The sequence below is a fragment of the Oncorhynchus kisutch genome, linkage group LG5, assembly GCF_002021735.2.
Source record: "Oncorhynchus kisutch isolate 150728-3 linkage group LG5, Okis_V2, whole genome shotgun sequence".
Classification (NCBI taxonomy): Eukaryota; Metazoa; Chordata; class Actinopteri; order Salmoniformes; family Salmonidae; genus Oncorhynchus; species Oncorhynchus kisutch.
Window position 1 is genome coordinate 4,041,254 of NC_034178.2, and position 25,170 is coordinate 4,066,423.

Consider the following 25,170-nt stretch of genomic DNA (forward strand, 5'->3'; position numbering starts at 1 on the left):
GCACCAAAAGTTTTAAAAAGTGTTGATAGGGGACAGAATGCAGTCGGATCATCACATAATTGGCATATATATTACTCTTACGGAATTTCCACGTAGGCGAGGGTATTGGAAATTTAATCAAAGCCTACTAGATGATAAATTGTTTAGATCTAGGACAGAATAATTTATAACGGGCATTTTCAGACCTAACATAGGTACAGCAGATCCCCTTATTGTATGGGACACTTTTAAGTGTGCCTTTAGAGGCCATGCAATTCAGTACTCATCTATAAAACAAAGGCAATTTAGATCAAAAGAGTCCATATTAACAAAGGAAATTGAAGGACTAACAGTACAGTTAGATAGCAATAAAAACGGTACTATAGAGGCACAGAATAAGTTAGAGGAAAAACAAAAAGAAATGGAGGAACTTATTCAAGAAAGATCCAGTGTAATAGATTATAATAATAAAGCAAACTGGATGGAATATGGGGGAAAATAAACCAAATTATTTCAATATAGAAATGCTACCAATTTTTTTAAATTAAAACTTGTTACAAATGGAGTCACGCATGATTCACCAAATGATATATTGAAAGAGGAAGTAAAGTACTTTAAGAATATGTTTTCATTTCAGGCTCCTCCATCTCCACTAACTGAAACTAATTGTATGAATTGTTTTCCTAATAATATTGTAAAATGAACATCTGTACAGAAAGACTCATGTGAAGGCCAAATTACAGAGGAGGAACTGCTTGAGGCAATTGGGGCCTTTAAGGATGGGAAAACTCCAGGGCTGGATGGCATACCAGTGGAAGTATTAAGGATGGGAAAACTCCAGGGCTGGATGGCATACCAGTGGAAGTATTAAGGATGAGAAAACTCCAGGGCTGGATGGCATACCAGTGGAAGTATTAAGGATGGGAAAACTCCAGGGCTGGATGGCATACCAGTGGAAGTATTAAGGATGGGAAAACTCCAGGGCTGGATGGCATACCAGTGGAAGTATTAAGGATGGGAAAACTCCAGGGCTGGATGGCATACCAGTGGAAGTATTAAGGATGGGAAAACTCCAGGGCTGGATGGCATACCAGTGGAAGTATACAAAACGTTTTTTATATACTCAAAGGACCATGATTAGCATGTTTTAACCACTCCTATATAAATGGTAGATTATCAGATACGCAACAAGAAGGTCTGATATCATTATTACTGAAACAGGACCCAAGTGGTATATATAAAGATCCAGTCCATTAAAAAAATTGGAGACCTCTTACACTTCAGTGTTGTGATTCAAAAATCCTAGCAAAATGCTTGGTGCATAGAATAAAAAAAGTATTGTCAGATATTATTCATCCTAATCAGACAGGTTTTTTACATGGATGATGCATTGGAGATAATATAAGACAAGTACTGGAAACAATAGAATACTATGAAATATCGGGGACACCAGGCCTGGTTTTCATAGCTGATTTTGAAAAGGCTTTTGATAAAGTATGACTGGAGTTTATATATAAATGCCTAGAATATTTCAATTTTGGGGAATCTCTTATAAAATGGGTTAAAGTTATTTATAGTAACCCTAGGTGTAAAATAGTAAATAATGGCTACATCTCAGAAAGTTTTAAACTCTCTAGAGGAGTAAAACAAGGTTGTCCACTATCGGCATATCTATTTATTATTTCCATCGAAATGTTAGCTGCTAAGATTAGATCAAACAATAATATTAAGGGATTAGAAATCTGTGGCTTAAAAACCAAGGTGTCATTGTACGCTGATGATTCGTGTTTTATTTTAAAACCACAATTAGTCTCTCCACGGCCTCATTGAGGATCTAGATACTTTTGCTATTCTCTCTGGATTAAAACCAAATTATGCTAATATTACGTATTGGATCACTAAAAAAATGCAAATTTTACATTACCATGTAGTTTCCCAATAAAATGGTCTGACGGAGATGTGGGTATACAAATCCCAAAAGAAAGAAATGTTCTCACTCCAATACATTTTTATAGAAAGTTATCAAAAAATAGATAAGATCTTGCTACCATGGAAAGGAAAATACCTGTCTATTTGTGGAAAAATCACCCTGATTAACTCTTTAGTTATATCACAGCTTACCTATTTGCTTATGGTTTTGCCTATACCTGGTGACCTGCTTTTTAAATTATATGAACATAAAATATTCCATTTTATTTGGAACGGCAAGCCAGATAAAATGAAATGGGCCCACTAACATTGAGTGGCTGCTGCCAACACACTGACTCAACTCCAGCCACTTTAATAATGGGAATTAATGGAAATTGATGTAAAATATATTACTAGCCACTTTAAACAATGCTACTTAATAAAATGTTTACATACCCTACATTATCCATTTCATATGTATATGTATATACTGTACTCTATATCATCTACTGCATCTTTATGTAATGCGTGTATCACTAGCCACTTTAAACTATGCCACTTTGTTTACATACCCTACATTACTCATCTCATATGTATATACTGTACTCTATCATCTACTGCATCTTTATGTAATGCGTGTATCACTAGCCACTTTAAACTATGCCACTTTGTTTACATACCCTACATTACTCATCTCATATGTATATACTGTACTCGATACCATCTACTGCATCTTGCCTATGCCGTTCTGTACCATCACTCATTCATATATCTTTATGTACATATTCTTTATCCCTTTACACTTGTGTGTATAAGGTAGTAGTTTTGGAATTGTTAGGTTAGATTACTCGTTGGTTATTACTGCATTGTCGGAACTAGAAGCACAAGCATTTCGCTACACTCGCATTAACATCTGCTAACCATGTGTATGTGACAAATACAATTTGATTTGATTTATATAACGAATATGAATTTGGTGGGCAGAAATGATTAAATATTAAAGCATTAGACCTCTCACTAAAGGCATCAGTCATACAAAAGTTATACTTAAATCCCAACTGGTTCTCTAGTAAATTGGTACGAATGTCTCATCCTATGTTCAAGAAGGGCCTTTTCCCTTTATTCAGAATACACCTGCCCACTTTCCATTGTTGGAAAAGGAAATAATCTCCAAAATACCTTTATTTTTTAAACAAGGCTTAGAAAGCTGGTTGCAATTTCAGTTTAATCCACCTGAAAAGACAGAACAAATAATACAACAAATATTGTAGTTAAATTCAAATATACTAATTGATTTTAAAAAAAGTACTTTTTTAAAAAGGTATAATTTTAGTGAATCATATCATAAATAGGACTAGTGGAGTTATGTCACACAATGCAGCTAACACAAACATATGGAAATGTCTGCTCTACCCAAAATTACAACCAACTAATTGCAGCATTACCACAAAAATGGAAGAGGCAAGTAGAAGTGGAAAAAAGTAAGGAACTTGTATGTCGGCCCTGTATTAAAGAACATAAATGGTTAAAGAAAAGGGTGATAAATAAAAACATATACCAATTTCATTTAAGGACCAAAAAACTGACAGCTGTGCCATATAAATTGCAAAATAGTTGGGAAGAGATTTTCGATGTACCCATTCCATGGCACATGGTTTATGAATTGATACGCAGAACAACGCCGGATGCAAAACTTCAAATATTTCAATTTAAATGACTATACAAAATTCTGTCAACTAATAGAATGTTATATATATTGGTGATACAATCTTCCCACCTCTGCAGATTCTGCTGTGAGGAGGCAGAGTCATTAGATCATTTATTTTGGTACTGTCCATATGCTCGTTTTTGGTCACAGGTCCAGGAATGGCTGAATAATAGCAACATTTGCCTAGAACTAACGCTGCAGACAGCAATACTGGGTGATTTGAAAAGCCATAGTCAATCAATCAATAATATAATTATTATTTTAGCAAAAATGTTTATTTTTCATTTACAATCTGTAGAAGCTATGAGAATAGAAAGGTTCAAGTCGTTTGTGAAGCATCACAGCACAGTTGAAAAATATATGGCAAATAGAAATCCAAAATGGATGGTGTTGAGAGATAGATGGGAGGGGTTGAATGGAGCTGAAGGGTGGGACTAATAACAAGATAAAACATGGAAAACATACTGGGTCTGTAAAATGTATATAGATTCAGAACGTTTGTGAAATAGCACAGTTACAAATAGAAATCATCAAACTGGATGGACATCAGAAACAGAGGAAGGACTAAAAACAAACTAAAAATAACTATTGTAAAATAGACTGTCTATGTAAAATGTGTTTAAGATGTATAAATTGAAGGTAAAAAGCCGAAGTGTTTATTAGTTTACTCCAATTGGGGGATCGGTGGAAGGGTTTGCGGGGAATAATAATAAAGGTATATTCTTACAAAGGTATGTATGTCTATATAGGTATGTGTATGTGTATATGTGTATATGTCTGCATGTGTGTATGGATATATATATTTACCCCAAAAATATATGGGGGATTGGAAATGATGCAGACAATTACATTTATGGAACCAATATTCTTTCTGCAATATTAAGCTGATCCATCCCTTTTTTTAAATTTCAAATAAAATAAAAAGTCTACTGCCACAGACTAAACTGGTATAAACTCTGCCCAGTGGGACATCCCTCGATGCCAGTCTGTGCAAACTGCAGCTTTTTGTAACCCACTGCTCTGTCAGTGATGTCATTGACTGTTTTTAATGGGGGAAAAAGCTAACAGAACAGTGGAATAATTGTTATTATCGGATTGTCAACTGCAACATCAGTGTCCGGTAATCATATCAAAGCTAAACATATTTCTCTCTCTCTCTCTTCAGGAGGGCCTACGGACACTGTGCGTGGCGTACAGAAAGTTGAGCGTGGCTCAGTATGAGGAGACGTGTCACCTGCTGAACAGCGCCAAGCTGGCCCTGCAGGACCGAGACAGGAAGCTGGCCGAGGCCTATGACCTCATTGAGAAGGACTTCGTACTGCTGGGGGCCACCGCCGTGGAGGACAGGTAACGTTCTGGAACCACAGCAGCGTAGAATCATACAATCTACATTGTCTTTTCTACCCAATTCTATTTATATATTCATGGGGCCACCGCTGTCGAGGACAGGTCCCGATCTAGAATCACAACGTAGAATCAGAACCACTATCTTGTGGATTTTTAGATCTATTGCTTCTACTAATTATATTTGTATATTCTGGACAGAAGAGTTATATTAAGGGCAACTCTCTTTAGAGCTAACATTGTATGGGGCTTGAGAGACAGAGTAGAGTAGAGTAGAGAGTAGATTAGCAACTGTAGAGTATTTATTTTACTGCTGCTCTTTAATTACTTGTTACTTTTATCTCTTATTCTTTTCCATATTTTTCGAAACTGCACTGTTGGTTAGGGGCATTTCACTGTTGTATTCGGCGCATGTGACTAATACAATTTGATTTGATCCAACTGAAAGTCAACCTCACTCTCCAAGCCCTAGTTTGCATAGTTAATGAATGACAATCGGACTCACTGACCCGGTCTAGGATGTTAGCTATTGAACGAATCACATTGTTGAACTATAGGGCTGACCATTCCTGTAATGATGTTAGCTATTGAACGAATCACATTGTTGAACTATAGGGCTGACCATTCCTGTAATGATGTTAGCTATTGAACGAATCACATTGTTGAACTATAGGGCTGACCATTCCAGTAATGATGTTAGCTATTGAACGAATCACATTGTTGAACTATAGGGCTGACCATTCCAGTAATGATGTTAGCTATTGAACGAATCACATTGTTGAACTATAGGGCTGACCATTCCAGTAATGATGTTAGCTATTGAACGAATCACATTGTTGAACTATAGACCTGACCATTCCAGTAATGATGTTAGCTATTGAACGAATCACATTGTTGAACTATAGACCTGACCATTCCAGTAATGATGTTAGCTATTGAACAAATCACATTGTTGAACTATAGGGCTGACCATTCCAGTAATGATGTTAGCTATTGAACAAATCACATTGTTGAACTATAGGGCTGACCATTCCTGTAATGATGTTAGCTATTGAACGAATCACATTGTTGAACTATAGGGCTGACCATTCCTGTAATGATGTTAGCTATTGAACGAATCACATTGTTGAACTATAGACCTGACCATTCCTGTAATGATGTTAGCTATTGAACGAATCACATTGTTGAACTATAGACCTGACCATTCCTGTAATGATGTTAGCTATTGAACGAATCACATTGTTGAACTATAGACCTGACCATTCCTGTAATGATGTTAGCTATTGAACGAATCACATTGTTGAACTATAGACCTGACCATTCCTGTAATGATTGTTCGTGTTCTTTCCCAAAGCAGCCCGTGAACCAGTAATATTAGTTAGCTGCAATTTCTCAGGCTTAACATGAACAGTAGCTTCAGTAATCAGTCAGTCAATATGTTGTGTGTGTGAGTCCCCAGTGCAGCCAGCTAATGAGCAGATAACCACATTAGAGTTCCACTGTTATTGATCTCTGCCAGACATCCATAGCAGCTGATGAAGTGTGGTCTCTTGCTGCTCTTCTGTCTGTCAGCACAGACGTCATGCTGAAGCACCAGAGGTTTTACTCTGGTATCAGGTCGGCTTCTGCCCCATTTAATAGAGTCAGTCACAGTCCATCACTTTGCCTTTCTCTCACACACTTCTCTATCTGTCTATCTGTGTGTTAGTGAGTGTGTAGTGTTTTAGTCTCACCATCTTCATTTATATCTGTTTTTGTGTGTGTATGTTGATGCGTGCACGTGTGTGTGTGTGTGTGTATGTTGAGGCGTGCACGTGTGTGTGTGTGCATGTTGATGCGTGCACGTGTGTGTCTTTCTGTTTTTCCGTCCGTCTGTGTGAGTGTCTGTGACTCCTGGGCTGTGGTGGTAATTAGCTGGTTGGCAGGCAGCAGCGGTGTAGGGAGCTGTGAATCCTAACTGCACTGCAGCTTTGTTATAGACTTCCCTGCTCGGTGACGTTGGACTGCTGCTGCAACAAACCAGCTCCCCAAACCCACTCCAGCTCAACAGCCCAAAGCTAATTGATTGGGCCAGCGGAGGCTGCTGAGGGGAGGACGGCCCATAATATTGGCTCTAACGGAGAGAATGGAAACCCCACATTTTATGTATTTGATACCATTCCACTAATTCCGCTCCGGCCATTACCACAAGCCCGTCCTCCCCAATTAAGGTGACACCAGCCTCCTGTGTACAGTTGTGGCCAAAGGTTTTGAGAATGACAAAATATACATTTTCACAAAGTTTGCTGCTTCAGTGTCTTTAGATATTTTTGTCAGATGTTACTACAGAATACTAAAGTATAATTTCAAGTATTTCATAAGTGTCAAAGGCTTTTATTGACAATTACATGAAGTTGATGTAAAGAGTCAATATTTGCAGTGTTGACCCTTCTTTTTCAAGACCTCTGCAATCCGCCCTGGCATACTGTCAATTAACTTCTGGGCCACATCCTGACTGATGGCAGCCCATTCTTGCATAATTTGTGGGTTTTTGTTTGTCCTCCCGCCTCTTGAGGATTGACCACAAGTTCTCAATGGGATTAAGGTCTGGGGAGTTTCCTGGCCATGGACCCAAAATATCGATGTTTTGTTCCCCGAGCCACTTAGTTATCACTTTTGCCTTATGGCAAGGTGCTCCATCATGCTGGAAAAGGCATTGTTCGTCACCAAACTGTTCCTGGATGGATGGGAGAAGTTGTTCTCGGAGGATGTGTTGGTACCATTCTTTATTCATGGCTGTGTTCTTAGGCAAAATTGTGAGTGAGGCCTCTCCCTTGGCTGAGAAGCAACCCCACACATGAATGGTCTCAGGATGCTTGACTGTTGGCATGACACAGGACTGATGGTAGCACTCACCTTGTCTTCTCTGGACAAGCTTTTTTCCAGATGCCCCAAACAATCGGAAAGGGGATTCATCAGAGAAAACGACGTTACCCCAGTCCTCAGCAGACCAATCCCTGTACATTTTGTAGAATATCAGTATGTCCCTGATGTTTTTCCTGGAGAGACGTGGTTTCTTTGCTGCCCTTCTTGACACCAGGCCACCCTTCAAAAGTCTTTGCCTCACTGTGCGTGCAGATGCACTCACTCATGCACTCACTGTGCACTCAGATGCACTGCTGCCATTCCTGAGCAAGCTCTGCACTGGTGGTGCCCCGATCCCGCAGCTGAATCAACTTTAGGAGACGGTCCTGGCGTTTGCTGGACTTTCTTGTGCGCCCTGAAGCCTTCTTCACAACAATTGAACTGCTCTCCTTGAAGTTCTTGATGATCCGATGAATGGTTGATTTAGATGCAATCTTACTGGCTGCAATATCCTTGCCTGTGAAGCCCTTTTTGTACAAAGCAATGATGACAGCACATGTTTCCTTCCAGGTAACCATGGTTGACAGAGGAAGAACAATGATTCCAAGCACCACCCTCCTTTTGAAGCTTCCAGTCTGTTATTTGAACACAATCAGCATGACAGAGTGATCTCCAGCCTTGTCCTCGTCAAAACTCACACCTGTGTTAACGAGAGAATCACTGACATGATGTCAGCTGGTCCTTTTGTGGCAGGGCTGAAATGCAGTGGAAATGTTTTTTGGGGATTTTGCAATTAATTGCAATTCATCTAAATTCATAATAACATTCTGGAGTATGTGCAAATTGCCATCATACAAACTTTGTGAAGATTAATATTTGTGTCATTCTCAACTTTTGGCCACGACTATACTGGACTTCACTACATTTAGATAGTGAGTGATACTTTTACAATGTAAAACAGAACAACACTACATTTTGACAACGGTATCTTACTGGAGATAGTTGGTGTAGGACTTTTATTCCAAACTGTTTGTGTCTGCACCATTCCGTAGGACTTTTATTCTGAACTGTTTGTGTCTGCACCATTCCATTCTACTTGTATTCGAAACTGTTTGTGTCTACACCATTCCATTCTACTTGTATTCTAAACTGTTTGTGTCTGCACCATTCCATTCTAATTTTATTCTAAACTGTTTGTGTCTGCACCATTCCATTCTACTTGTATTCTAAACTGTTTGTGTCTGCACCATTCCATTCTACTTGTATTCTAAACTGTTTGTGTCTGCACCATTCCATGCTACTTGTATTCTAAACTGTTTGTGTCTGCACCATTCCTTTCTGCTTTTATTCTAAACTGTTTGTGTCTGCACCATTTCATTCTACTTGTATTATAAACTGTTTGTGTGTCTGCACCATTCCATTCTACTTGTATTCTAAACTGTTTGTGTCTGCACCATTTCATTCTGCTTTTATTCTAAACTGTTTGTGTCTGCACCATTCCGTTCTACTTGTATTCTAAACTGTTTGTCTGCACCATTCCATTCTACTTGTATTCTAAACTGTTTGTCTGCACCATTCCATCCTACTTGTATTCTAAAATGTTTGTCTGCACCATTCCATTCTACTTGTATTCTAAACTGTTTGTGTCTGCACCATTCCATTCTGCTTTTATTCTAAACTGTTTGTGTCTGCACCATTCCATTTTACTTGTATTCTAAACTGTTTGTGTCTGCACCATTCCATTCTGCTTTTATTCTAAACTGTTTGTGTCTGCCATTCCATTCTACTTGTATTCTAAACTGTTTGAGTCTGCACCATTCCATTCTACTTGTATTCTAAACTGTTTGTGTCTGCACCATTCCATTCTGCTTTTATTCTAAACTGTTTGAGTCTGCACCATTCCATTCTACTTGTATTCTAAACTGTTTGTGTCTGCACCATTTCATTCTGCTTTTATTCTAAACTGTTTGTGTCTGCACCATTCCGTTCTACTTGTATTCTAAACTGTTTGTCTGCACCATTCCATTCTACTTGTATTCTAAACTGTTTGTCTGCACCATTCCATCCTACTTGTATTCTAAACTGTTTGTGTCTGCACCATTTCATTCTCCTTTTATTCTAAACTGTTTGTGTCTGCACCATTCCGTTCTACTTGTATTCTAAACTGTTTGTCTGCACCATTCCATTCTACTTGTATTCTAAACTGTTTGTCTGCACCATTCCATCCTACTTGTATTCTAAAATGTTTGTCTGCACCATTCCATTCTACTTGTATTCTAAACTGTTTGTGTCTGCACCATTCCATTCTGCTTTTATTCTAAACTGTTTGTGTCTGCACCATTCCATTTTACTTGTATTCTAAACTGTTTGTGTCTGCACCATTCCATTCTGCTTTTATTCTAAACTGTTTGTGTCTGCCATTCCATTCTACTTGTATTCTAAACTGTTTGAGTCTGCACCATTCCATTCTACTTGTATTCTAAACTGTTTGTGTCTGCACCATTCCATTCTGCTTTTATTCTAAACTGTTTGAGTCTGCACCATTCCATTCTACTTGTATTCTAAACTGTTTGTCTGCACCATTACATTCTACTTGTATTCTAAACTGTTTGTCTGCACCATTCCATTCTACTTGTATTCTAAACTGTTTGTCTGCACCATTACATTCTACTTGTATTCTAAACTGTTTGTCTGCACCATTCCATCTACTTGTATTCTAAACTGTTTGTGTCTGCACCATTCCATTCTGCTTGTATTCTAAACGGTTTGTGTCTGCACCATTCCATTCTGCTTGTATTCTAAACTGTTTGTGTCTGCATCATTCCATTCTGCTTTCATTCTAAACTGTTTGTGTCTGCACCATTCCATTCTACTTGTATTCTAAACTGTTTGTGTCTGCACCATTCCATTCTACTTGTGTTTGACACGGTTTGTGTCTGCACCATTCCATTCTGCTTTTATTCTAAACGGTTTGTGTCTGCACCATTCCATTCTACTTGTATTCTAAACTGTTTGTGTCTGCACCATTCCATTCTACTTTTATTCTAAACTGTTTGTGTCTGCACCATTTCATTCTACTTGTATTCTAAACTGTTTGTGTCTGCACCATTCCATTCTACTTGTATTCTAAACTGTTTGTGTCTGCACCATTCCATTCTGCTTTTATTCTAAACTGTTTGTGTCTGCACCATTTCATTCTACTTGTATTCTAAACTGTTTGTGTCTGCACCATTCCATTCTACTTGTGTTCGACACGGTTTGTGTCTGCACCATTCCATTCTGCTTTTATTCTAAACGGTTTGTGTCTGCGCCATTCCATTCTACTTGTATTCTAAACTGTTTGTGTCTGCACCATTCCATTCTACTTTTATTCTAAACGGTTTGTGTCTGCACCATTCCATTCTACTTGTATTCTAAACTGTTTGTGTCTGCACCATTCCATTCTACTTTTATTCTAAACTGTTTGTGTCTGCACCATTCCATTCTACTTTTATTCTAAACGGTTTGTGTCTGCACCATTCCATTCTACTTGTATTCTAAACGGTTTGTGTCTGCACCATTCTAATCTACTTGTATTCTAAACTGTTTGTGTCTGCAGCATTCCATTCTACTTTTATTCTAAACTGTTTGTGTCTGCACCATTCCATCTACTTGTATTCTAAACTGTTTGTGTCTGCACCATTCCATTCTACTTTTATTCTAAATGGTTTGTGTCTGCACCATTCCATTCTACTTGTATTCTAAACTGTCTGTGTCTGCACCATTCCATTCTACTTGTATTCTAAACTGTTTGTCTGCACCATTACATTCTACTTGTATTCTAAACTGTTTGTCAGCACCATTCCATTCTACTTGTATTCTAAACTGTTTGTGTCTGCACCATTCTAATCTGCTTTTATTGTAAACCTGAACAAATCATCTCTGCTCTGTATGGATGTGGTAGAATTAGAGATTTAGAAAAACTATTGAAAGATTGACAGAATGCAGCGTTCAGTCTGATGACCATGTACAGCGTTGCCCCATTGACTGCTGATGACCATGTACAGCGTTGCCCCATTGACTGCTGATGACCATGTACAGCGTTGCCCCATTGACTGCTGATGACCATGTACAGCGTTGTTCCATTGACTGCTGATGACCATGTACAGCGTTGCTCCATTGACTGCTGATGACTATGTACAGCGTTGTTCCATTGACTGCTGATGACCATGTACCGCGTTGCCCCATTGACTGCTGATGACCATGTACAGCGTTGCCCCATTGACTGTTGCCTGACCATGTACCGCGTTGCTCCATTGACTGCTGATGACCATGTGCAGCGTTGCTCCATTGACTGTTGCCTGACCATGTACCGCGTTGCTCCATTGACTGCTGATGACCATGTACAGCGTTGCTCCATTGACTGCTGATGACCATGTACAGCATTGCTCCATTGACTGCTGATGACCATGTACAGCGTTGCTCCATTGACTGCTGATGACCATGTACCGCGTTGCTCCATTGACTGCTGATGACCATGTACAGCATTGCTCCATTGACTGCTGATGACCATGTACAGCGTTGTTCCATTGACTGCTGATGACCATGTACAGCGTTGTTCCATTGACTGCTGATGACTATGTACAGTGTTGTTCCATTGACTGCTGATGACCATGTACAGCGTTGCTCCATTGACTGCTGCCTGACTTTATGTTGCCTGTTCTCCAGGCTCCAGGACAAGGCAGCAGACACCATCGAGTCTCTCCAGAAGGCTGGGATGAAGGTGTGGGTGCTGACCGGAGACAAGATGGAGACGGCGGCGGCTACTTGTTACGCTAGCAAGCTGTTCCGCCGCTCCACACAGATACTGGAGCTGACCACCAAACGCACCGAGGAACAGAGTCTACATGACGTTCTGTTTGACCTGAGTAAAACTGTACTCAGGCAGCATAGTAGCATGACCAGAGACACCTTCTCAGGGTGGGTGCCGGGATCCCAACACACACACACACGTGCACCTGGATGTGTTTAACTATACTTGTGGGGACCAGAAGTCCCCACAAGAATAGTAAACATACAGACATTTTACCAACTGGGGACATTTTGTTAGTCTAGGGGGTTTAGGGTTAAGGTATAATTAGGGTTAGAATTAGGTTTAGGGTTAGGGGTTAGGTTAGGTTTTGGGGTTACGGTTAGGGTTAGAGTTAGGTTTAGGGTTAGAAGTTAGGGAAAATAGGATTTTGAATGGTTATAAATTGTGTGTCCCCACAAGGTTAGTTAAAGACTGTGTGTGTTAACGTGTGTATCTCTGTGTGTGTGTGTGTGTGTCCAGTCTGTCTGCTGACTGTGTGGACTACGGTCTGATCATCGACGGGGCCACGCTGTCTGCGGTGCTGAAGCCCAGTCAGGAGGACTCCAGTCAGGGGAACTACAAGGAGATCTTCCTGGAGATCTGTAGGAACTGCAGCGCTGTGCTCTGCTGCCGCATGGCTCCCCTCCAGAAAGCACAGGTAGCCTAACAGGCCGAGTTATTTCAAACGACACGTTTCCACACCTATTTCTGACCAACATGACTTTGGTGTCATGTGATCCGTCACGGCTAGATTAAGTGAAGGAAGCACTGACACAGTCTGATGGAGTGTTGAGCTGGTTGATGTTTCACCTCTCTACTGGACTCCACTACCCCCCCCCCCCTCACCTCTGTTCTCTGGTCACCAATTAGTGCCACTCCAGAATGTTGCCCCTCTCTCTCCACTCTATTTCTCTCTGACCCATTATCTTCCTGTCTCCCTCTCTTCTCGCTCTCTTTCGCTCACATTACCCCACCTGTCATAGCAGACGTTATTTGGGACTGAGGAGTTACAGTATATTATATTCAGCTCTGTCTGATATGACTCACTATCTCATACTGAGGAGTTCTATTGAGCTCTGTCTGGTATGACTCACTATCTCATACTGAGGAGTTCTATTGAGCTCTGTCTGATATGACTCACTATCTCATACTGAGGAGTTCTATTGAGCTCTGTCTGGTATGACTCACTATCTCATACTGAGGAGTTCTATTGAGCTCTGTCTGATATGACTCACTATCTCATACTGAGGAGTTCTATTGAGCTCTGTCTGATATGACTCACTATCTCTTACTGAGGAGTTCTATTGAGCTCTGTCTGATATGACTGTCACTATTTCTTACTGCAAAATACCACTATTCCCTCTAGTTCTCCTCCACTGTGCTAGGAGGCAGAGGAATATGGGCTGTGATGTAATATGTACTGACATTCACATAGGAAGTCTTCCTACTACATGCATCCTCTCTGTCACGTTAATATACAGTGGTTAGGTTCATATAACAATGTCTGTAGGTTTAGCTCTAACTCTCTTTACAAAGATTATCTGTATTAGACATATCTTCTTTGATGAATTACAGATTTAAAAAAAAAACGGTTATCTCACTGATCCTGAAATGTTGTGTTACCAGATTGTGAAGCTGATCAAATCATCTCCAGAACACCCCATCACGCTAGCCATTGGAGATGGGGCTAATGATGTTAGCATGATCCTGGAGGCTCACGTGGGGATCGGTTAGTATTACCCTGTTCACTGTATAAATGGACCTCTTTTCAATAAAGTTATTTGAATACGATTTAGATTGGTTGATTTTATATATATATATATTTGAATATAGTTTTATATTTTTTTATTCATGTATATGACTCGCATAACAAATGATAAAAGCGCTCAGTCATGTCCTTCCCTAAGGCATCATGGGTAAAGAGGGTCGCCAGGCAGCGCGGAACAGCGACTATGCCATCCCGAAGTTCAAACACCTGAAGAAGATGCTGCTGGTTCACGGACACTACTACTACATCCGCATCTCAGAGCTTGTCCAGTACTTCTTCTACAAAGTGAGTGTTTTCTCACTAAATGTAACTTAGGACTACTGATGATTAAGCATTAAAACATTATTTTCTTTTTCCTCAGAATGTCGCCTTCATCTTCCCTCAGTTCCTCTACCAGTTCTTCTGTGGCTTCTCCCAACAGGTACATAAAAGATGTGCCCAAAATTGTAGTACTTTAAACCATGACTTTGTGGAGAAGTTTGAATTGTTTTTCTCTGGTTAAGAATGCAGGACAAATGAGTAAGGTATAAATATTGTTTTAAATGACTGATCTTGGTTGTTCTCTGCCATCCTGTCTCTCTCCAGCCGCTGTATGACACAGCCTATCTGACACTGTACAATATCAGCTTTACCTCTCTACCCATCCTGCTCTTCAGCCTCATCGAGCAGCACATCAACATGGACATCCTCAAGAAAGACCCCTCCCTCTACAGGTACACTACATGACCAAACTATGTGGACACCTGCTTGTCAAACATCTCACTCCAAAATCATGGGCATTAATAGGGAGTTGGTCCCCCCTTTGTTGCTATAACAGCCTCCACTCTACTGGGAAGACTTTCCATTAGATGTTGGAACATTGCTACAGGGACTTGCTTCCTTTCAGCCAGAAGAGCATTAGTGAGGTCGGGCACTGTTGTTGGGTGATTAAGCTTGCTTACAGTTGGCGTTCCAATTCATCCCAAAAGTTTTTGATGGGGTTGAGGTCAGGGCTCTGTGCAGGCCAGTCAAGTTCTTCAACACAGATCTCGACAAACCATTTCTGTTTGAACCTCGCTTTGTGCACAGGGGCATTGTCATGCTGAAACAGGAAAGGGCCTTCTCCAAACTGTTGCCACAAAGTTGGAAGCACAGAATCCTCTAGAATGTCATTGTATGCTGTAGCGTTAAGATATCCCTTCACTGGAACTAAGGGGCCTAGCCCAAACCATGAAAAACAGCCCCAAACCATTATTCCTCCACTGAACTTTACAGTTGTCACTATCCATTCTAGCAGGTACAGTGCCTTGCGAAAGTATTCGCCCCCCTTGAACTTTGCAACCTTTTGCCACATTTCAGGCTTCAAACATAAAGATATAAAACTGTATTTTTTTTTGAAGAATCAACAACAAGTGGGACACAATCAAGAAGTGGAACGACATTTATTGGATATTTCAAACTTTTTTAACAAATCAAAAACTGAAAAATTGGGCGTGCAAAACTATTCAGCCCCCTTAAGTTAATACTTTGTAGCGCCACCTTTTGCTGCGATTACAGCTGTAAGTCGCTTGGGGTATGTCTCTATCAGTTCTGCACATCGAGAGACTGACATTTCTTCCCATTCCTCCTTGCAAAACAGCTCGAGCTCAGTGAGGTTGGATGGAGAGCATTTGTGAACAGCAGTTTTCAGTTCTTTCCACAGATTCTCGATTGGATTCAGGTCTGGACTTTGACTTGGCCATTCTAACACCTGGATATGTTTATTTTTGAACCATTCCATTGTAGAGTTTGCTTTATGTTTTGGATCATTGTCTTGTTGGAAGACAAATCTCCGTCCCAGTCTCAGGTCTTTTGCAGACTCCATCAGGTTTTCTTCCAGAATGGTCCTGTATTTGGCTCCATCCATCTTCCCATCAATTTTAACCATCTTCCCTGTCCCTGCTGAAGAAAAGCAGGCCCAAACCATGATGCTGCCACCACCATGTTTGACAGTGGGGATGATGTGTTCAGGGTGATGAGCTGTGTTGCTTTTACGCCAAACATAACGTTTTGCATTGTTGCCAAAAAGTTAAATTTTGGTTTCATCTGACCAGAGCACCTTCTTCCACATGTTTGGTGTGTCTCCCAGGTGGCTTGTGGCAAACTTTAAACAACACTTTTTATGGATATCTTTAAGAAATGGCTTTCTTCTTGCCACTCTTCCATAAAGGCCAGATTTGTGCAATATACGACTGACCTCAGCTGTAGATCTCTGCAGTTCATCCAGAGTGATCATGGGCCTCTTGGCTGCATCTCTGATCAGTCTTCTCCTTGTATGAGCTGAAAGTTTAGAGGGACGGCCAGGTCTTGGTAGATTTGCAGTGGTCTGATACTCCTTCCATTTCAATATTATCGCTTGCACAGTGCTCCTTGGGATGTTTAAAGCTTGGGAAATCTTTTTGTATCCAAATCCGTCTTTAAACTTCTTCACAACAGTATCTGCCTGGTGTGTCCCTTGTTCTTCATGATGCTCTCTGCGCTTTTAACGGACCTCTGAGACTATCACAGTGCAGGTGCATTTATACGGAGACTTGATTACACACAGGTGGATTGTATTTATCATCATTAGTCATTTAGGTCAACATTGGATCATTCAGAGATCCTCACTGAACTTCTGGAGAGAGTTTGCTGCACTGAAAGTAAAGGGGCTGAATAATTTTGCACGCCCAATTTTTCAGTTTTTGATTTGTTAAAAAAGTTTGAAATATCCAATAAATGTCGTTCCACTTCATGATTGTGTCCCACTTGTTGTTGATTCTTCACAAAAAAATACAGTTTTATATCTTTATGTTTGAAGCCTGAAATGTGGCAAAAGGTCGCAAAGTTCAAGGGGGCCGAATACTTTCGCAAGGCATTGTAGCGTTCTCCTGGCATCCTCCAAACCCAGATTCCTCCGTCGGACTGCCAGATGGTGAAGCGTGATTCATCACTATAGAGAACGTGTTTCCACTGCTCCAGAGTACAATGACGGCGAGCTTTACACCACTCCAGCCGATGCTTGGTAATCGGTGATGTCAGCTGTAATACTGCAGATTGTAGCTTTTATCAATGTAATTGTCTGCGTCATTTCAAATCCCCCATATATATGTTTGTATACATATTTTTCAAAATATATTATCCTTTATTATTTTTCCTCTAACCCTACCACCCCTCCCCTAACCCTACCACCCCTCCCCTAATTGGAGTAAACTAATGGACAACAACACTTAGGCTTCTACTTCCAGCTTATACATACTATAGAAATTATACGGACACAATGTATTTTACAATAGTTATATTTAGTTTGTTTTTAATCCCATCCTTCAGCTACCATCAATCGGTGATCTTGCGTCTGCTCGGCCATGGAAACCCATTTCACGAAGCTCCCGACGAACAGTGTCGTGGAAATTTCCTCTCTTTACCAAATCATGAGAGCAAACCACACACAAGTCAGAGTTAGTTATCACAAAATCCATCTTTAATTATAGGAACTCCAACCCTGTGACTCTCAGATCAATTCAGTGTCTATAAATGAATTCTCTGAGAGTGCTTACACATTGCAACTGAGATCCTTTATAGCAAAGACACACATAGCCAGACAGCATAGGCATAATTTATTGTTCAGCTTTGTCTCCTAAACTATGTTCTTTTCTCAAACTCAGAACCATAAACAAATCCTCCATATCAACAGCCATATATCAAATCCATCCTATCTTGACAAGATCACAGAGACACATTTACTGGCACACAGACATTGTGGAGCCAAGAGATCCACGCTTGACCTCTCCCCTCTCTCCGGCCCAAATAACTTCAGATATTCAATTAGTCTAAAGAAGGCCAGTTTTATTGCGTCTTTAATCAGAACAACAGTTTTCAACTGTGCTAACATAATTGCAAAAGGCTTTTCTAATGATCAGTTAGCCTTTTAAAATGAGAAACTTGGATTAGCTAACACAACGTGCCATTGGAACACAGGAGTGATGGTTGCTGATAATGGGCCCCTGTACGCCTATGTAGATAGTCCATTAAAAATCAGCCGTTACCAGCTACAATAGTCATTTACAACATTAACAATGTCTACACTGTATTTCTGAACAATTTGATGTTATTTTAATGGACAAAAAAAGTGCTTTTCTTTAAAAAACAAGACATTTCTAAGTGACCCTAAACTTTTGAACGGTAGTGTACTCCTGTTTACACCTGTCAGCAACAGGTGTGGCTGAAGTAGCTGAATCCATTCATTTGAAGTTGTGTCCACATACTTTTGTATATATAGTGTAGGTGCTACCCACCAACTGCCTGTCCCAGCATGCAATAGTGTGATGTGATACATTTGTGTAGACTATTAGAAAATCTCACATTGGGAATGTTCCTCAGTTGATCTCTTCCACAGCGTTTCCTCAGATCATACTGAGCAGATAATTGTAAAATCCTATCAGCTCTTGGCAAACTGTGACTGCCATCTCTCTCCTCATATGAACTCTGTTACTAAACAACAGCCACATTCACATTCTCAAGATGTTGTAAGACGTTACTTGATAATAATAGAATCACGTAGACACACTTGTTTGTGAATCCATATATACAGTGTAAAGCTCACATTGTTCAGTGGTGTTGCCAGTAAATGCTTGATGTTTTTGTCTGCTTTTCCTCTCTCTGCCTGGTGACAATCAATACTCCATTTTCCTGCTAGCTACCTATGGGTAATTGTGTGGAAAATTTAGGCTAACAATGCAGCAGGCAGAAAGGCATCTGACTGGCATCAGGTCATTCCTCCATGCCTGGATTTGTCAGCTAACTGTTAAATCAATGCTGTCTTGCTCACGGTTGTGGTGGAGGAATGCTGTTTTAGCTCTGGAGACTAATAGAAAGTGAGATTGATGTTAGCTTGGAATTCTTCTGGTTAAAGGGACAATTCACCTCAAAATCTAAATGTGTCAGACATTAGTATGAATTGAAAGGAATCTATAGATGAATGGGAAAACATAACCATCTAATTAAATCCCAAAATACATAGTATATAGACTAATGTAATGCAAGCATTATGCTCAGGTGTCTGGTCATCAGATAACATGGATCTCTTGTCTCTTCTCTACAGGGACATAGTTAAGAACTCCCTCCTATATTTACTGTATATAATGTGTACTGTAATGTTTCCTCTCTACAGGGACATAGCTCAGAACTCCCTCCTATATTTACTGTATATAATGTGTACTGTAATGTTTCCTCTCTACAGGGACATAGCTAAGAACTCTCTCCTGCGTTGGCCCATTTTCATCTACTGGACCTTCCTGGGGGTGTTCGACGCCATCGTCTTCTTCTTTGGTTCTTACTTCCTGTTCAACAACAGCACCTTCACCAGCAACGGACAGGTAAAGACACCGTCGCCGTGGCTACTGGAGTACTGCGTTAAAGAGTATATGTTGGTGTGATGTATAAAATGATCATCTGATCATACTGCACTTCTCCAAGCCCATGTCTAGTGTTTATGTTCCTGCCGTGAAGGAGTGTCCAGTGATTGTGATGTGGAGTGGCTGGTTGTGACTGTGGGTTATGAGTGAGTTCACTGGTCGCACACAGGTTGGATCAACGTTGTTTCCACGTTTTGTCAACGTGGAAAACGTAATTGTCATCAATGTACATTTGACCCAGCTTTTACCCACAATTCAACATGGACATTTGAGTTCATTTGACATTGAATTCATGTTAGTGAACAACATTCTAAAACTTCAGTCAGTACAGCTGTCGTCTGTGGAAGGTGTGGTGATTTTAGGTAAATGGATGACATGAGATCTCCTGGCCTGCAGATTCACCTGTGATCCTTTGCATAAAACCATGACCGGATCTCTCATTCATATCTATGAAAGGAAAGCATGTTGAGTCTGCAGACATCTTTCTCTGTGCTGTTTCTCCTTGTATACCTCTTCCTTTATATCACTTTAACCTGTTGGATTGCTTTGATTGGCCTGTCTTTGCTTTATTTCCTTTGAATATCAGATGTTTTAGTTTTCTGGCTTCCAGTTCTTTCTGTTATTTTCTTCCTCTTCTTCCTCCTCTTCTTCTCCTCTTACCTTTATGTTGCTTGTTCTTTATGCTTCTCGTCCTCTCCTCAGCTAATGACAACCAACACACAGATGGTAAGCCTGTCCCTATCTGTCTGTCACCCTGTTTTAGTTGGACTGTCCCCCCCCCCCCCCCCCTCCACTGCTCGTCACATTGCGTAACCAAACCGCCCGTCATCAACTCATCCAATAGGTATCCCCTCATATCCAACCGCTACTGCCTGTATAGGCCAATGAGCTGTAGGTATATCCGTGTAGTAATAGTAGACCCATACTCCAACTCCACTCTTGTCTCGTTGTGTAGTTGCCGTAGTCCAGACTTCCTCATGTTGTTTGTGTGTCCGGTACAACAGTGGTTTCTGCTAGTAGACATCCACCATGGTGGGTAGTAGGGAACGGCTCATATTGAGTCTTTAGGTCAGGGTTTTGTTTCCGCCCAGCTTTAACACACCTGTTGTAGATAATCAACAAATGGTATTGATCTATAACACAATTGATCTGGTGTGTTAGAGCTGGGCTGGAACAAAAGCCTGTACACGCCACGACCCTCCAGGACCAGGATTGGCTACCCCTACTCTAAGATGTCATCTCTTGTCAGAACGCAAGGCTGAAGACTGTAGGACTGGGTCAGGCATAAGGGTATTAGAGCTCAGGGTTCACACTGTTCCACCCGTACACTATAGACTAGAGTATGTGACAAAGGAAATGAATTGCCAAGTACATTTGACGGATATTGTTGTATAGGACATGTCAGGTTGGATATTTCATAGTTATGCAATTTGAAACAAAATGACCGTCTGTGGGCAGACTAGACTTCTATCTAACTTATAGTTTTGGTGGAAGATTTGGCAGATAAAAGGAAAGGGTGAAAACAGGAAGTATAAACAACACAGACAGAAGGAGTCTGTTTTTCAAGGTTCTCTTCTATCACTGCATTTCATTGGCCCTTGCAGTAGTTTTAAAGAAGCATCTCATTTTGACTGTTAAAAGGATAGTTCTCCCTCAGTCAAGGTTTGTCAGGTGTATTCATACATTGGGGGGAATTGTCCCTTTAAGCCCCCTTGAGGAAAGCAGGTGGGTTTATGTGTTGGTAGGTAACTTCATGTTGTTGACCCTCATCACCGTTGGTTTGGGTATTAGCATTCCATCAACATCACAAGCTATTTGAACATACAGAACATGTTTTATTTGTAAAGAATGTTTATTTTATAGACACATGTAGGTCATTTCAGGTTATTATGTACTTTAAATACAGAATTAAGAGAAATAGTGCACATATTGTTGTTGTTTGAAGCAGCTTGAAAATAGTTTAATATCCGTTTTCCATTTTTTGTACTGGTTTGACTTCATATAATTGAATGAAAAAAACATCTCTGGAAAATACAACTAAACTGTGTGATTTTTGTATTGATTAATCCTGGATAATTGCTCATTTAAAAAGCTTAACATAGCCACAAACATATGTAGTAATGGAAAGGAAGGAAGTGAGTTAGTCCAGGCTGACTGTAATTACAGTAGCATACTGTCCTCTGAAATGGCTGCATGTCTAATAGTGTGATTTCTCTCTGTAATACCTTCCTCTCCACAGATGTTTGGTAACTGGACGTTTGGGACTCTGGTCTTCACTGTGCTGGTGTTCACAGTCACCTTAAAGGTACAGTAACATCCTACTCATCACCACCGCTAAGGCACTACTTTACAGTAACAGCCTACCCATCACCACCGCTAAGGCACTACTTTACAGTAACATCCTACTCATCACCACCTCTAAGGCACTACTTTGCAGTAACATCCTACCCATCACCACTGCTAAGGCACTACTTTACAGTAACATACTACCCATCACCACCGCTAAGGCACTACTTTACAGTAACATCCTACCCATCACCACCGCTAAGGCACTACTTTACAGTAATATCCTACCCATCACCACCGCTAAGGCACTACTTTACAGTAACATCCTACCCATCACCACCGCTAAGGCACTTCTTTACAGTAACATCCTACCCATCACCACCGCTAAGGCACTACTTTGCAGTAACATCCTACCCATCACCACCTCTAAGGCACTACTTTACAGTAACATCCTACCCATCACCACCGCTAAGGCACTACTTTACAGTAACATCCTACCCATCACCACCGCTAAGGCACTTCTTTACAATAACATCCTACCCATCACCACCGCTAAGGCACTACTTTACAGTAACAGCCTACCCATCACCACCGCTAAGGCACTACTTTACAGTAACATCCTACCCATCACCACCGCTAAGGCACTACTTTACAGTAACATCCTACCTAAGGCACTACTTTATGCTAGATGTTAAAGGGACTCGATATTAGAGTGAATTCTACTGTTTTGAATTAATTACCAGTCAATGGTCTTTCTCCACCTCTCTTTCTCTGTCTGTCTCTCTCTCTCTATTTCTGTCTCTCTCTCTTTCTGTCTCTCTCTCTCTCCCCCTCTTTCTCTCTCTCTCTCTCTTTCTGTCTCTATTTCTCTCTCTCTCTGTCTCTCTCTCTGTCTCTGTGTCTCTCTCTGTCTCTCTCCATCTCACAGCTCGCCCTGGACACACACTACTGGACGTGGATCAACCACTTTGTCATCTGGGGCTCGCTGCTTTTCTTCGTCATCTTCTCTCTGCTTTGGGGAGGCATCATTTGGTATGTATTAGTATATCTTATTGTTTTCTGTTCTCCATGTTACCAGGGGAAGTACTATGTGTTTATGCAGATTTTATAAACATAGATATAGGTGAAATAGATCTTGTCTTCTCGGTCTCCCTACCAGAGGTTGTACTATGTGTTCATTGATCCTCTCTCCTCTCCCCAGGCCCTTCCTGAACTACCAGAGGATGTACTATGTGTTTATTCAGATGTTGTCCAGCGGTCCGGCCTGGCTCAGCATCATCCTGCTCATCGTCATCAGTTTGCTGCCTGACGTGGTCAAGAAGGTCGTCTGCAGGGCCCTGTGGCCCACCACCACAGAACGCATCCAGGTGGGCGAACACACACACACACACACACAAACACACACAAACACACACACACACATTATGCACAGAAGTACATGCTTACATTTGCATACACCCTAGAGGTCGACCGATTATGATTTTTCAACGCCGATACCGATTATTGGAGGACCAAAAAAGCCAATACCGATTAATCGTCCGATTTAATAATACATTTTTTTATTTGTAATAATGACAATTACAACAATACTGAATGAACACTTATTTTAACTTAATAAAATACATCAATAAAATCAATTTAGCCTCAAATAAATAATGAAACATGTTCAATTTGGTTGAAATAATGCAAAAACAAAGTGTTGTGGAGAAGAAAGTAAAAGTACAATATGTGCCATGTAAGAAAGCTAACGTTTCAGTTCCTTGCTCAGAACATGAGAACATATAAAAGCTGGTGGTTCCTTTTAACATGAGTCTTCAATATTCCCAGGTAAGAAGTTTTAGGTTGTAGTTATTATAGGACTATTTCCCTCTATACCATTTGTATTTCATTAACCTTTGACTATTGGATGTTCTTATAGGCACTTTAGTATTGCCAGTGTAACAGTATAGCTTCCGTCCCTCTCCTCGCTCCTCCCTGGGCTCGAACCAGGAACACAACAGCCACCATCGAAGCAGCATTACCCATGCAGAGCAAGGGAAACAACCACCCCAAGGCTCAGAGCGAGTGACGTTTGAAACGCTATTAGTGCGCGCTAACTAGCCAGCCATTTCACTTCGGTTACACCAGCCTCATCTCGGGAGTTGATAGGCTTGACGTCATAAACAGCGCAATGCTTGACGCACAACGAAGAGCTGCTGGCAAAACGCACAAAAGTGCTGTTTGAATGAATGTTTACGTGCACCACTCAGTCAGATACTTGTATGCTTGTATGCTCAGTCAGATTATACGCAAAGCAGGACACGCTAGATAAACTAGTAATAACATCAACCATGTGTAGTTAACTAGTGATTATGAATGATTGATTGTTTTTTATAAGGTAAGTTTAATGCCAACTAGCAATTTACCTTGGCTTACTGCATTCGCATAACAGGCAGTCAGTCTCCTTGTGGAGTGCAACGGTCGTTATTGCGTTGGACTAGTTAACTGTGAGGTTGCAAGATTGGATCCCCAGAGCTGACAAGGTTCAAATCTGTCGTTCTGCGCCTGAACGAGGCAGTTAACCCACCGTTCCTAGCCCGTCATTGAAAATAAGAACGTGTTCTTAACTGACTTGCCTAGTTAAATAAAGATTAAATAAAGGTGTGTAAAAAAATGAAATATTTTTCCGATTTCCGAGTTTTCCGATTGTTATGAAAACTTGAAATCGTCCCTAATTAATCGGCCATTCCGATTAATCGGTAGACCTCTAATACACACTCTTGGTTGTATGTTTAAAATCAGAGGATTAAATGTGCATTCTGTATATACGGTATATCATATATATATGTATCACCGTGACTTTAGCTGTATGCTGCGTGTGGATATATTCCAGGTCTTCTTCAAGTAAGTGAGCTGTTGAATCAGTGTGTAGTGTTCACTTCTTCTTCTCAAACAACTAATCTGGAGGGAAACACTGTATAACCTGTTACCCATTCTGAAAGGCTGAGAGTTGTCTGTCTGTCATTTCTCTCACTACTGAATGAGCCATTTGTCTCTACTGTGTGCAGTGATTCCTCTGACCTCTCCCTACTGACCTCGGTTCCACTCCCCATGA

General features: G+C 40.5%; 1 protein-coding gene across 9 annotated transcripts in view; it reads left to right on the plus strand.

Annotated features, from left to right (window-relative positions):
* Positions 1-25,170, plus strand: part of atp11a (ATPase phospholipid transporting 11A) — an 85,876-nt gene that overhangs the window by 52,444 nt on the left and 8,262 nt on the right. For 7 of the 9 annotated variants that reach the window (XR_004209931.1, XM_031824162.1, XM_031824166.1 and 4 more), the window contains 12 exons: positions 4,761-4,942; positions 12,491-12,742; positions 13,095-13,272; positions 14,241-14,343; positions 14,522-14,667; positions 14,744-14,803; positions 14,968-15,095; positions 19,616-19,751; positions 20,493-20,516; positions 22,030-22,095; positions 23,005-23,108; positions 23,278-23,443. Coding sequence is in view for 8 of the 9 variants with exons in the window: in XM_031824162.1 (XP_031680022.1) it covers positions 4,761-4,942; positions 12,491-12,742; positions 13,095-13,272; positions 14,241-14,343; positions 14,522-14,667; positions 14,744-14,803; positions 14,968-15,095; positions 19,616-19,751; positions 20,493-20,516; positions 22,030-22,095; positions 23,005-23,108; positions 23,278-23,443 (1,545 nt within the window). In the remaining variant the exon portion in view is untranslated. The remainder of the gene's footprint in view (positions 1-4,760; positions 4,943-12,490; positions 12,743-13,094; positions 13,273-14,240; positions 14,344-14,521; positions 14,668-14,743; positions 14,804-14,967; positions 15,096-19,615; positions 19,752-20,492; positions 20,517-22,029; positions 22,096-23,004; positions 23,109-23,277; positions 23,444-25,170) is intronic. The other 2 variants (XM_031824161.1, XM_031824168.1) reach the window with 1 other exon arrangement.